At 32.3% G+C, this 13,840-nt stretch overlaps 2 protein-coding genes across 6 annotated transcripts; both read left to right on the forward strand.

Annotated features, from left to right (window-relative positions):
- The first annotated feature begins 3,106 nt into the window (after positions 1–3,106).
- Positions 3,107–6,976, forward strand: LOC112762711 (dihydrofolate reductase). The gene is made up of 6 exons (XM_025808569.3): positions 3,107–3,491; positions 3,573–3,671; positions 4,577–4,618; positions 4,737–4,866; positions 5,973–6,074; positions 6,683–6,976. Exons 1-6 carry the CDS (start codon positions 3,276–3,278, stop codon positions 6,751–6,753), a joined length of 660 nt encoding a protein of 219 aa, XP_025664354.1. The 5' UTR covers positions 3,107–3,275; the 3' UTR covers positions 6,754–6,976.
- Positions 6,977–7,227: 251 nt separating this feature from the next.
- On the forward strand, positions 7,228–13,840 carry LOC112762710 (pyridoxine/pyridoxamine 5'-phosphate oxidase 1, chloroplastic). Of its 5 annotated transcripts, none has more exons than XM_025808566.3 (14): positions 7,228–7,511; positions 9,094–9,646; positions 9,750–9,788; positions 10,033–10,200; positions 10,334–10,439; positions 10,594–10,760; positions 10,916–11,158; positions 11,597–11,685; positions 11,785–11,835; positions 11,931–12,021; positions 12,497–12,601; positions 12,693–12,763; positions 12,943–13,038; positions 13,563–13,840. In XM_025808566.3, the coding sequence occupies exons 2-14, from the start codon at positions 9,305–9,307 to the stop codon at positions 13,627–13,629; spliced, it is 1,635 nt and encodes a 544-aa protein (XP_025664351.1). In that variant the 5' UTR covers positions 7,228–7,511; positions 9,094–9,304; the 3' UTR covers positions 13,630–13,840. The 5 variants fall into 5 exon arrangements, 4 of the variants coding, with proteins under 4 accessions (XP_025664351.1, XP_025664353.1, XP_072079729.1 ...); XM_025808568.3 differs by having other exon boundaries at positions 7,267–7,511; positions 12,943–13,066; XM_072223628.1 differs by having other exon boundaries at positions 7,279–7,511; positions 9,103–9,646; positions 12,943–13,066.

The following is a 13,840-nucleotide window of genomic DNA, read 5'->3' on the forward strand; positions in this document are numbered from 1 at the left end:
TATTGGTTCACCACTATAAATACACTGACACTCCTCAGGTATCTCTAAGACCCAATACACTCTAAACCTGTTCACGCCCTTGCTAACTTAGGCATCGGAGTGTCTTTGCAGGTACCACCCCCCCATTCCCCCACTCCTCATTCATACGTTTGGGCCAACCAGCACCGTCCAGCCCATTAATCTCTGGTTACCCATCGTAACAGTAATATTTCTATATTTTTTTATAACTATTCAAAACATATTTCTCTTAAATAATTTGTATATATATCTAATTATTTTCATAATATCACCCAATTCGATAAATTAATAATTAATTTATTATAAATTTACATTTTATATAAAAATTTACTGTTGACAAACAAAAGGACGAGCCAGATATACATTGGACTAATCTAAATTGATTATGTAGCATTAATGTTTAAAATATATTTAGCTTACTACTTAAAAAATATTAATAAGATAAAATGAGTTGAGTAACTTCTTGAATTGTTTTATGGGTAATGCTACTGTGTGATGAAGGAAATTTTTTTCTTCAACTGCTGAAATTATGTGGCTACGCGAAGAGATTGACGTGTGTTATGATGCTGCCAATCATCCTGTAAAATGCTGTTCCATAAGCAGAATTTGTAGAAATTATCCACAGAATTGTCGGTTGTGTTAATGGATGATTAGCTGGAAATTCTATGAGTAATTTTGTGGATTTTTTTGTCTGATATTTCAAAAAAATATTTTAGTCTATGATGTTGGGCTTTTATTTTGTTGGTATGGTTTAAATGTTGTGTGATCAAAGGGATATGATGCCAATAATATTGTGCAGGAAGAATAAAATAAGATATGGTCCTAAAGAATAATAATAACAATAAAAGAAAAATAAAACAAAAAAAAACCAAAAAAACACGAGAAACAAGTGCGTGGTAGGGTATGAACTATGATGCCATTGAATTGGATTGAGTGGGATGAGTATTAATTGTTTTTGTTTTTATTTTTTAATTAATATAACTTTTTTTAAATAGTTTACATTTATAGAAAATTTAATTTAAAATTTAAATAGATGTAATTTAAGTTAACAATTTTATTTAATTTGGATAAACTAATCTTTTAAATTAAGAAGTTAAGCATATTTTTATTATTTTTAAATTAATGATGTTCGAGAAATAAAGATGTCCAAAGAAAAAAAAAAAAAAGAAGAAAGCACATTCTTTTAAATAATAATAATAATAAAAGAAAAAAGTACAGTTTGAGCTATACAACTATTGTAATGGAGGAAGTTTCTTTTCAGATTTTTAACTCTTTTTAATTTTGGACAAAAATTTTGACAACTAAAATAATGACGGCCTAAGTGTCTAATAAAGAATGCTTTATTAATTCATTTAAAAATTAAAAATAAATATAGTATTATATATGCAATGAAAAATATATCCAATGAAAAAATAAATAAACAAATAATATATAAATATAATACGATGATATTATATAATTGAATTATTTTAAATAGTAACTAAGTTCAATCAAATTAATTTAATAACTTATGGGAGACATAAAAAAATAATAATTAAATTTAATTATAAAAATAATTTATTCACGTGTTATATATATATAAAAATAAAATAACACAATATATATAAGGTTGACTATTAACTCGGTGTCAGAAATATTAAAAAATAGATAATTTTATTAAACTACTAAATTTGTGTAGTCTGAAGTTATTTTTTATAATAAAAAAATATATATTATAGTGAAATTAATAATATTATATTATTTTTGTTTTAAAATAATTTATTTTAGTATAAACATATATAACATTTATTAAATTTAATTTTTAAAAGTAAAATTTTATTACTTTAGCATATAAAATTCTATAAATTTGTATATACTAATTTTATATCGAATTTACTCCATTTAATTGGACTTATTTCAGGATCACTTACGTATCGAGTGAAAATAAACTTGTGACCTTTTAGATCTGAATTCGGATCTAACTAAACCCGATCCAATTCGACCTATAAACACTCTGTCTTTGAATTCAAATGTTGAACATGGTCTCGCTTAAGTAAGTGTTAAGAGTTTGAATCCTGTTTTATGTATACAATAATTTATTGACTAACAATAAATTCTTAAATAAAATTTAAACCACTGCAAAATCTATTAGACTAAAAGATACCGTAAAGAAAAATGTTCAACACGGTCATTTTATAACACGTTTTTTATATGATTTAATTAGGATTTTTAAATTAAATTTCATAAATTAACAAATATGTGTTAAGAGAATAGGCATTTAACTAGTTTAGTAGGGTTAGGCGACCTTAAAATAAATATGCACGACCTTAAAATAAATATGCACAACCGTACTTTAATTAAAGTAGTTAGCTAAAATTGAATGTTGTACAAAATTAAAAGGATAAATCAAATAGATATTCAATCTAATAGAAATTTTTAATATTAATTAATGCGTGTTTAAGAAGATTTTTTGGTTTATATTTAGTTTGTTTTGTTGTTAGGATTTTTTAGAAGATTTGATTTAGTTCTTATTTATTGAGTAGTATTTTACTATTATTAGAAAGTTTAAATTTAAATCAAATCTGATCAAATTCAATAAAGATTAAATCTAATTTCAATTAAATTATCTTTAGGAATTTAAATTTAAATTAGATATCTAAAAAAAATTAGTTCATTCTTAGGTTGATTTGTTAGAAACTTATTTAGAGATTCTTTATTCTTCTTTTTGAATTAATTTTTTATGAGTGAAAATTTTTTTAAATTTTTTTGAGAAACTTGAGTGTGAATAGAAGAGATAGAGTAATTTTCTTAATTGTTGCAACAGAAAATTAAATTGAGGTAGAAGAGTCTCTTTCTTTTACTTTCATCCTATTTTAAAATTCTGTTCGTATCATTAACTAAATTGTGTAAAATTATAATATTTTTTATGAGTTAAATTGAAATTTTAATTTAGTTGTATTAATGCTAGCTCCCGCCCTTCGTCAATTCACAACATCATATTGTTGTGTGCTTAATTAGTTTTCTCTAGTCCTAATGCCATCATTTAATTCATCAACCTATACTTTGTTCACATTGTATTTAATTTGATCGAAACAGCCAAAATGGAATTAGGTCCCGTATAGCCAAACCTACCATCATGCTATACGCCTGCTACCTTTGACCTTCGATGACTTTCAATTAGTATTAATATGCTGAGCTACGAGCCTTACCTTCCACTAAACCCTTTTTGAGTAAAAATTCATTTGTTTCGTTATTCATAACAGAAAGAAAAAACCATCATGGGAAGCGAAGGGGTGAAGAAACCAAGAATCCTATGCCTTCATGGGTTCCGAACAAGTGGCCACATCCTCAAAACACAGTTACACAAGTGGCCCCAATCTGTTCACGACCACCTCGACCTTGAGTTCCTCGATGCTCCTTTTCCTTGTCAGGGAAAATCCGATGTTGAAGGAATCTTTGATCCTCCTTATTACGAGTGGTTCCAGTTCAACGAGGTTCGCATTCTATATACATGTATAGTGTTCGTGATTGGCAATTCTATCCAAAGCTAAGGTATTATTATTATTGTATTTTAGGAATTTACGGAGTATACCAACTTTGATGAATGCGTACAATACATAGAAGATTACATGATCAAGCACGGACCCTTTGATGGCCTTCTGGGCTTCTCTCAGGTAATTAATTAATTTAAGAAAAAGTATATGAACCAACTTTAAATTAGTCATAAATAGAATAACTTAATTAATTATAAATATAATGATTAGTTTTATTTATTTATAATTTAAAATATTAATTATTAAATATTTTACCATATTTAAATTAGGAGGAGATACATTCAGTATCATTATAGCGTGAATTACTGAAATTAATTCAATTAACTTTCGTATCTTTACTCTCCTTCTTTCTCTAAGGCTATGTTTGGTCGGAAGGAAAGAAATAGAGAGAAAAGAAATAGAAAGGAAAGAAAGGAAAAGAAAGAAATTGAGTGAATTTTTATTTTCTTTAGATGTGTTTAGATGAAAGGAAAATAAGAAGGAAAGAAACAGTATAAAAAGACAATTTTACCTTTATGTTATAAAATATATTAAAATAAATAAAAGGGTAATATTGGAAGTAGAGAGAGAGTTAATTTTCTCTCTATTTTCTCTCCATTGTTGGAGGGAAAGAAAATTGGTGGGTCCCACCAATATTTTTCTATCCCATTTTCTTTCTTCTCCCATTTCTCTCCTCAACCAAACAAAGGAAAATAATTATTTTCCTTCCAATTTCTTTCCCTTCATTTTTCTTCCTCCCATTTTCACTCCAAACAAACACACCATAAATACCTAACACATGATAAATTAAAAAATAGATTTAGAATCATCTAATTTACAAAGAAAAAAAATATTTTAATACCTAACATAAACACTATTTACGTAAAAATTTTAGATTCATTAAAAAATATTTCACTAATTTTTTATTGGAATTATCCTAATTTTCTAGCATTATTGTTAATTTAATTAGTCGATGAATTCAGTTCTCTGTGAATATGAATATAAATATTTAAGCTGAGATACATGTTTGAATGTGACAAAATTAGGGTGCTGTACTCTCTGCTGCGCTGACCGGTCTTCAGGAGAAGGTGTGCAACGTGCAAAATTTGGATACACGCAAAATATAAAAATACTCTTTGTCATTAAAATTATATTTATAGTTTAATTTGTTTGTGGGGTCTCTTGATGAGTTATTGGGATGTGCAGGGTGAAGCACTGACTAAGGTTCCAAGGGTGAAATTCATAATAATAATATCAGGGGCAAAGTTCAAGTCATCTTTGATAACGGAGAAAGCATATTCTAGCCCCATTACCTGTCCCTCTCTTCACTTTCTAGGTATTTTCTTTGACTCCTTTCACGTTACTAACAAAAAATCACTAGCGTAAAATATTTAATAAAAGTATAAGACAATAAAATAAAAGATTAATTATTACTAAATTGATATTTTTCATTATAAGTATAATTAACATTTATTTTCTTACTCTGTCAAATTTTTTTAGAAAAAATTCTACTTTTTTTTCTCTTGCGAGATAATACTAAAATGACACTCTCCTCTTCTCTATTTTTTAAAAAATAATTTATTAAAGAATATTTTGGTAAGCAAAATTTAATGATAAAAAATAAAATTTTTGTTAATGGGTATTTTTAAAAAAAATAATTTATTTTTTTTAAAAAAGGATAAAGTTACTATTAGTTAACACAAAATTTAAAATAGATTAGAGAGGAGGTTTTTTAAAAATTAAAAGAGAAAAAAAATGTACATTTATAAAATAGAAGAGAGGAGAATGTCATTTTAGTATCTCCCATGGAACCAACGCAAGTTGGCACAGATGGATGAGGGTCTGTGTCCCTTAACCATCTCTCCGGAAGATGGAAATGGAGCTTGCTTGCTTGGGAGGGTCGCCCACTTTGCCTCTGCAGTACCCGAGGGATTAGTCATTGGGCTTTCGGCCTCATTGATACCCTGGTACAAACAAAAAAAAAAATATCTCCCATGGAAGGGGAGTGAAATTTTTTTTTTTTATTTTAAAAGAATTTGCATACAACTTGCGACGTGTCATAAGTTATGACCAAGAGTCCAAAACCGCTAGGCGCTTTTGTTTTTGTCATAAATAAAAAACACCGGGCTTTTTTCAAAGACTCGTGTCAAAAACAAGAAAAGAGAAATGTCTACATGCCAATGAAAACTTAGTAATTTTTTTTGGGACATGGAAAAGTTAGTAATTGTATTGGAGAAAAAAAAAAGAAGGGTTAGTATAATCTCTAGTAGTTAATTCACTGGTCTTCAGACTCGAGACAAATTAATTTTTATTGGCCTGCCGAATTGCAGTATTGTATTGGAAGATACAGTAGGGAAAAAAAAATTGGAGAATATATTAAATTGTTATTTTAACTTTTAAGATTATAGTGTTAGTGATGAAAATATTGCTTGCGAGGTGCAGGGGAGACAGATTTCCTGAGGCCTTATGGTACTCAGCTACTAGAATCCTGTATTGAGCCTATGATCATCCATCATCCCAAAGGCCATACCATTCCAAGATTAGGTAAGCTCTTATATAAATTATATGAGTTTAATTATTATGTTTCAGTTTTATTAAATTTTTAATTATGTCTTTATATTTAAAAAATTTGTAATTCACTTTTTATATTAGATAAAAAAAATTTATTTAGTTCTATTTAATTTATCTTTTGCTAAAAAATATAAGATATTCATTTTTTGTACTTGATATTAAATTATGAAACATTTTAAAAACCAATATTTTAAAAGTATTATTTTTCAAAAAATAACTAATAAGAATTTAATTAAAAATTTTAATTTTAAAATAAAAATTTATAAATTAAGAAAATCTAATTAAAAATTTGATAAAAGTATAAAACTGTATATACTACCAGAAAAATCAAAAAATATGTGTAGCATTATTATTAGAGGAATGCTACCGGGCCAACAACTTTTGTGATTTATAGCCATCAATAATGCTTTTAATGCTGTGAAATTGGTGTGAAATTTCATCCAATGACTCACTTTTCTTTGCTAGTTATATGCTGGCCAGAATTTAACAAAGTTGCTGGCCTCCTAGTCTTTTCCTTATTATTATATAGGGGTGTTGAGTAACACACTAATAATGCTCTGTCTCTGTTTTTTCCTTTACAGATCCAGAGAGTTTGAAGACCACCATGAGTTTCATCAAAAGAATAAAAGATGTGGTTGAAAATGAGCAATGAGTTTAGACAAGTGCCCCTGCAAGTAATCAAATTTTAATCTAAGCTTTGACAAACGGAACAACTAGTAATAATTTCAGATATACATACGCATACTATATAGGCCCAAGAAGACATATATATAGGTTTCACTATACAGTATACACTGCCAACTAATGGTTGCTTCATACTTCTTAATGTACCATTGATTTATCATGTTAAGGGTAACTATTTACCATTGATTTAATACTCTTGTACCATTCATACTTCTTAACGTATAATTAAAAAATATTCAATTTAAAAAAAAATCTATTCCATGTAAAAATATCAAATGGAACCATGGTTTTAAAAACCGGATTGGACTGGCCAGTTGAACCGATTCAACTGGAACCGATAATAAAAACGATCCGATCCGATACTTATAACTGTTGAAAAAAAATCGCTTAAAAACTGTCGAACCAGCCGGTTATTGATCGGTTGGACCGGATCGGTAACGACACCGTTTGTTTATTTGGAAATAAAAAAAAAAAAACAAAAGCAGAACCATTCGTGAACCAAATTACCAAAACCCCCCCCCCCCTTCTTCCCCAATCATTCGTGCACTCCCTGGAGACCTCTGAAGCCAAGGAAAACCCTAGCCCTTCATCGCCGCCGCCGCTGCCGCTGCTTCCTCTTCCACGTGTCGTTTTCATCTTCGCTGGCACGTCGTTTTCATCTTCCTCTTCCCCAGGTAGCTCGGCACGTCGTTTTCATCTTCGCTGGCTTCTCGGCACGGAACCCAGGTTAGTGGCCCTGTTTTCAATTCGTCGCCTCCGCTTCTTCCTTTTAATTTCTGAATGTTTGGTCTTCTTCGTTTGAAGTTCTGAAATTATTGTTCAATTTTTGTTCCATTTTTCTTGTAATGTTTTGTAAATTGTAATTGTCTGCTGCTGATGGATCTGGCTTGTATTTGCTGGTTGCTGATGGCTGTAATTTTTTTTTTCAAATTTACTGATGGCTCGATGGCTCTGTTGGTCTGTTGCTTTCAATTCTTTGCTCTGTTACTGATGGCTCTGTTACTGATGGCTCGGCTCTGTTAGTTGCTGATGGCTCTTAATTTTTTTGTTCAAATTTACTGATGGCTTTGTTTGTAGTTGCTGGTTTTGCTGGGTGAAGGTTTAGTGTTTTGGAATGTTTTATAATGTGCTAATGTTTGTAATTGCTGGCTTTGTTTGTAATTGCTGGGTGAAGGTTTAGTGTTTTGTGATTATTGGTTAATGTTTTGGTTTAGTGTTCTCTCTTTTCCAGATTTCCCTTCTCCCTGTATTTCTGCATGTTGCTGAATTGGTAATCAATAAATTTGCCTTCTTGCTGTGAATCGGGACTTTACTAGGATTTGTTAAATTTGTTGCTGTGACTTGAATTTGTTGCTTCCCAGTCACAGAATCAGAACAGAATGCTCAGTCAGTGCTTGATTGATTGGCTTTGCTCACTGATTGTATTTGATGATAAATTTTAAATTGATAACTTTTAAATTTTAAATTTGCATTGCCCATGTTACTGATTCACTGTTCTTTCAGTGCTTTTTGTTGTTGTTAATCATTGTGATGAGCTTTGTTAAAATTTGCACCGCCTATATTTCTGAGTGTTCCTTCAGTGCTTTTTGTTGTTGTTAATCACTGTGGTGAACTTTGTTAAAATTTGCACTGCCTATGTTACTGATTCACGGATTCATCCCTCTCGTCATTATCATTGGCATGAACTCCGAACCAAAACCCCAACTCTGGATAAAATTGTAACGAAAGCTTATTGGGACTTTTTCTTCTACTTAAGGTATGAATCAGAATGATGAGGCCAAGTTGTGAATACACAAGTGTCAACGGACTATAATATATATTGAGTTTGTGACATTAGAAGGGTGTAATAATAACAATAATGGAGTCATGTTATTTGAATATTGAGGTTTAACATTTAAACTCTCAGCTTCTCAGCCCTGTTTGATTCTTCATCTCAGGCAATTGAATCGAATCAACCAGGCCTTTTCTTTTTCTTTTAGTTGATTCTTAATTTTTCTAATATATGTAGCTTTCTGAATCAAGTGGATCAGATTATGTAGTTTTCTTGATTTGGGATATTTTCGGAGACGCATTAGAAGAGCTATTTTATTATTATGTTTGCTATAATAATATTCAGATGTTCTGTATGCTTGTGATTGTTTCGGTGTTTACATTTTCTTTCCAAGTCACTTGCTGTGATTGTTCTTTGAGTAAGGCTTTGTATGTGTGTGTGAGAACATGTGATAATGTTGAATGCTGTTGCATCTAATAGGAGTTCTTGGAGTACCCTCATCTTTGGTCCTTTATAATTTATTTTATTCTAAAACAGTTTTTTCAGTTGAACCACCAGTTGGACCGGTTGGACTAATGAACCAGTAAATCAGTGAACCAGTGACTAAAGCGGTTTGATGACCGGTCAGGTTTTCAGAACCTTGCAAATGGTCCTCCCCTGGAATTGAATTTGAATTTAATTTAATTGGCGTTAAGATTGAATATTTATCTGGACTCCTAATGAGAGATGCAGAAGAAGAAATTAAGCGATGCTTTCATTGGTGCGCAAGGGAAGAAGCAGCATCATGACGTCATGCTCTCTATTCCTTACTTCTTTTAATTTTTACTCACTCCCTCTTCTTTCTCATTCTCATTACAACACTCTCCCACACGCCCCCACACTCTCACGCGCCCTCGCTTATCCGCGACCCTTCCCCGCAACCATCCTGCCTCCTGGATTTCGCGCTCTTTCTAACAACTTCTCAACAACCAGGGAAGCTTCTGGAACCATGGACTCTTCTGTCTCAGTTACTTACCTCTCGCAGCGCCAAGCTGCTGAGATCGACAACACTCTCATGGGCCCTCTTGGCTTCTCCGTCGACCAGCTCATGGTCACTCTCACCTTCCACCATTCCCTTTTCTTTTCCCCCTTTTTTTTTTAATTTTATTGTAATGCTTAACGAGTTCCGTTTTTCTGATACTTGCAATTTGTAGGAATTGGCTGGTTTGAGCGTCGCTACTTCCATTGCTGAGGTACTTATTCCTTTCAAATTAGTGGTTTCTCATTTCATTAGAGGAGAATTCCTGATAATTTTGTTATGCCTCTGATTGCCATTTACATTCGATAATTCAACCGGTTTAAATTCTTGTTGATTTAGGAATGAGCACAAGTTTTTGTTAATCTAGTGTAGTACCAAGTTATGGACTTACCATAAAGGAAATGTAGTTGGAATATAAATAAGATGTGTTCTTAGCTGAAATTGATTTAACATCACAGGTTTACAAACCAGGTGAGTATAACCGTGTTCTTGTCATATGTGGTCCTGGTAACAATGGTGGCGATGGTTTGGTGGCCGCTCGTCACCTGCACCATTTTGGTTATAAGCCCTCGGTCTGCTACCCCAAGCGCACCCCGAAGCCTCTTTATGAAGGGTTAGTTACTCAGGTAGGATGGAACTCAACTTGTGAAAGTTTTGAACAGACTATTTTTCACTTTGTATCTCTTTTCTTGTTATTTCTTTGGTTTTATGGTTTATTATGAGCTGCAACAAATCTCATATGAAATGTTGATGCTGTAGCTCGAAGCTCTGTCAATCCCTTTCTTGTCAGTGGAAGATCTACCTTCGGACTTGTCAAGTGACTTCAGCATTCTAATTGATGCAATGTTCGGATTCTCATTTCATGGTAATGTATATTGTGTCTTCTAATATTGCTTGTCGTTCATCAATACCTGCATCATTCTTTGTTTTATTAACTCAAGCCTCGAGTTCATAACCAATGTGTAAGTTTTGGAATAAACAGTAGCATTTTATTGATTTGCTACTTTCTTATTTTGCAGGTTCTCCAAGACCTCCTTTTGATGATTTGATCCAAAGATTTGTTACCTTACAAAACTATAATCAAAGTGGCCCGAAAAGATCAGTTATTGTCTCTGTAGATATTCCATCTGGATGGCATGTCGAAGAAGGAGATATAAATGGTATAGGCCTTCAACCTGATATGTTGGTATGCTTCTCATATATATATATATATCTTTCTCACTATTTGTTGCTTTAACCGCTGAGATTTGGATGTAATATATTGATATTTCATTATTTCTTGTATATATACAAGTTGTGTCTCGATTGAATGACTGCCTCATCTCCTTGTGTTTTATGAAGATTTCTTTGACAGCCCCGAAATTATGCGCAAAGAAGTTTAGTGGTCCTCACCACTTTCTAGGAGGTAGATTTGTCCCACCTGCTATTGCAGAAAAATATAAGCTTTTACTTCCGCAATATCCTGGAACTTCCATGTGTGTCCGAATTGGAAAGCCGCCTAAAATTGATATTTCAGCTCTAAGAGAGAACTATATCTCTCCAGAGTTTCTTGAAGAGCAAGTGGAGGCAGACCCCATTAATCAGGTAAAGTGGTTGTTGGTGCTTTTCTCCTCTATTGGTGGCTAATGACTTAGGAGACTGCTGTTGTCTAGTACTCTAATTCATATAGCCAACCCTGCTTAGTGGAACAAAGCTTGTTCTTAACTGTTTTGTTGGTGAGGTGGTTAATGGCTTTACCATGATCTATTTTTAACACTTTACCATGACTTCTAAGTAGTTTCTGCCAATATACATCCATTTTGACCTGCAGTTTCATAACTCTGTTGTTAGAGTGCCGTTCTCCTTCCCCTACCCTGCCACCCTGGCTACCATTTTCTTAAATAACCAAAAAGTACTTTTACCACGATTGTTTTCAGTTGTCTTATCTGAGTATTTTGAGGAAGGAGATTTTAATGGCTATAACTACTATTATTTGCACTCTAATCAATTTTATGTTTAACATATTTTATTTGTTACTTGCAGTTCCGTAAATGGTTTGATGATGCATTAGCTGCTGGTCTGAAGGAACCAAATGCTATGGCATTGTCAACTGTAGGGAAGGATGGAAAACCGTAAGTTCTGCCTCTCTGCTTTCATGTTAAATTGTTCTTCTATACTTCCATGATATCTAAACTAATACTTCTAAATTTCTCTACTTCACTTGGCTGTAGCTCATCAAGAATGGTATTGCTAAAAGGTGTGGACAAGGATGGTTTTGTGTGGTCAGTAAGAATGTTACTTTTGCGTTAGTGCAGATTTCCCCGTTCTGTTCAGCAAATGATTAATTGTGTTCACCCACCGCAATTACTTTGCACAGGTACACAAACTATGAAAGTCATAAGGCACGTGATTTATCTGAAAATCCTCATGCTTCACTTCTTTTTTACTGGGATGGTCTAAACAGACAGGTAACTATTGTTTTCATTCTTGATGGCCTTGTCGTCATAATTATTTGTTTTGCCATGTGTTTAGCCATGTGTTTAAGGATGAAAGTTATTTTGTCATGCCACACGGTCTCATGCTTCCATATGGGAAGCTAATGTCATTAAACATGACATCATGTACTCTACTCAGCGAACAAAATGAGGATAAGTGAGTTTCGTAGTTACGATTTGTGAAGAGAACATTTAGTTGATGTAAAATTCTTTCAGATGATAACATAGTATACTTCCTTCATTTAACAGTTAATCAATATATTATATTTCCTTAATCTACAGAAATTGTATTTATTTTTTGCAAATGAAGATTGTGGATTAGTCTTTAATCACTTATAATTGTAAGTTTACAGAGCTTGAACTGTAGTTTTTGTACCAGTTTAACGTGATGCATTGAGTCTCAATAATCCAAACACCATCTTATGTAGTTTCTTGTTGCTTTTCCTAGGTAAGAGTGGAGGGGTCTGTTCAGAAAGTATCTGATGAGGAATCAGAGCAGTATTTCCATAGCCGTCCTAGAGGAAGTCAGCTTGGAGCAATAGTTAGTAAGCAGGTCTACGACTGCTTTGCCTGGATTAATCTAGTGGTTGTTACATATAGAAATCATACATGTATACTTATTGTATCAACTTCTTGATATTTAGAGTTCTGTAGTGCCTGGAAGGCATGTTCTTCATCAGGAGTACAAAGAGCTTGAGCAAAAATTTTCTGATGGGTAAGTTATTTAACTATGTGTTTTGACTCGGTGTTAGTTTTGAATTCTGATAAAATTTTTTAATCTCTAATTTCAACTTGGAATTCTGATGTGTTCAATCTTTCATTTGGCTAAGGCTATATGCCCCTGCTAAGTCACTCCAGGGGAGCTGGAAATAATTTATTTATTTTTTCTTGCAGAAGTTTGATCCCTAAACCTAAGAATTGGGGAGGATACAGGCTAACACCGGAGCTTTTTGAATTTTGGCAAGGACAGCAATCTCGCTTGCATGACAGGTGCGGGCTGTTCCCTCGTTTATGACAGGTTGCTTGTTTTCAAATTTCATGTCTTAAAGTGGAAGACACAAAAAGTATCCATGTTTGCAAGTAAATAATGACCTCGAAGCCAATAGGCGTTGGATTTTCAATGCACTAGTTATGTTCAGGGTCCATGCCATATGCATATGCTATCAATTTGAATCTGATCCATCCTAGTCTTGCTACTTGATGATAACTTTGAAAAACAATCTCTCTCATTTAACTTTAAACTTTTCATGTATTATTTTTCCAAAATAGATTGCTTAGATGAGTTTATGACGCTTATACTGAAAATCAGCTCTTATTAACTCCTACTAAACAGTTAGTCCCTCATTAGTCATTGATTCCTTCTTAAGGTTCCTTATGGTAATTTGCTTTTTGCTTGATCCAAATTTTTTTAACCCGCAAGATCAGAACCATATGCACTTCCAGTTTCAGATATTGCTTGATGTAAATCTCTCATGATAATTTCAGATTGATTTTTCATGCGTGTTTTTCGACAGGTTACAATATTCTCCCCAGGAGGTCAATGGACAGAAAGTGTGGAAGGTTGAGCGGTTGGCCCCCTAATCTAATTTTTTCAATATATGTCAATGAAAAGTAAGAGGTTTTTTCAGCATTTATCTCAGGCCTCAAGTACAGAAATTTTTCAGATGGATGAGCTTTGAAAATTTGTAGAATTTACAATTAAAAGTGAAATACAATTATACAAAGACAATAATAATAATGCTGAAAGAAGGCTGGGATATCAAATCTAATAAATAGATCTGTTTATATCAAA

This window comes from Arachis hypogaea, chromosome 17 (assembly GCF_003086295.3).
Source record: "Arachis hypogaea cultivar Tifrunner chromosome 17, arahy.Tifrunner.gnm2.J5K5, whole genome shotgun sequence".
NCBI lineage: Eukaryota > Viridiplantae > Streptophyta > Magnoliopsida > Fabales > Fabaceae > Arachis > Arachis hypogaea.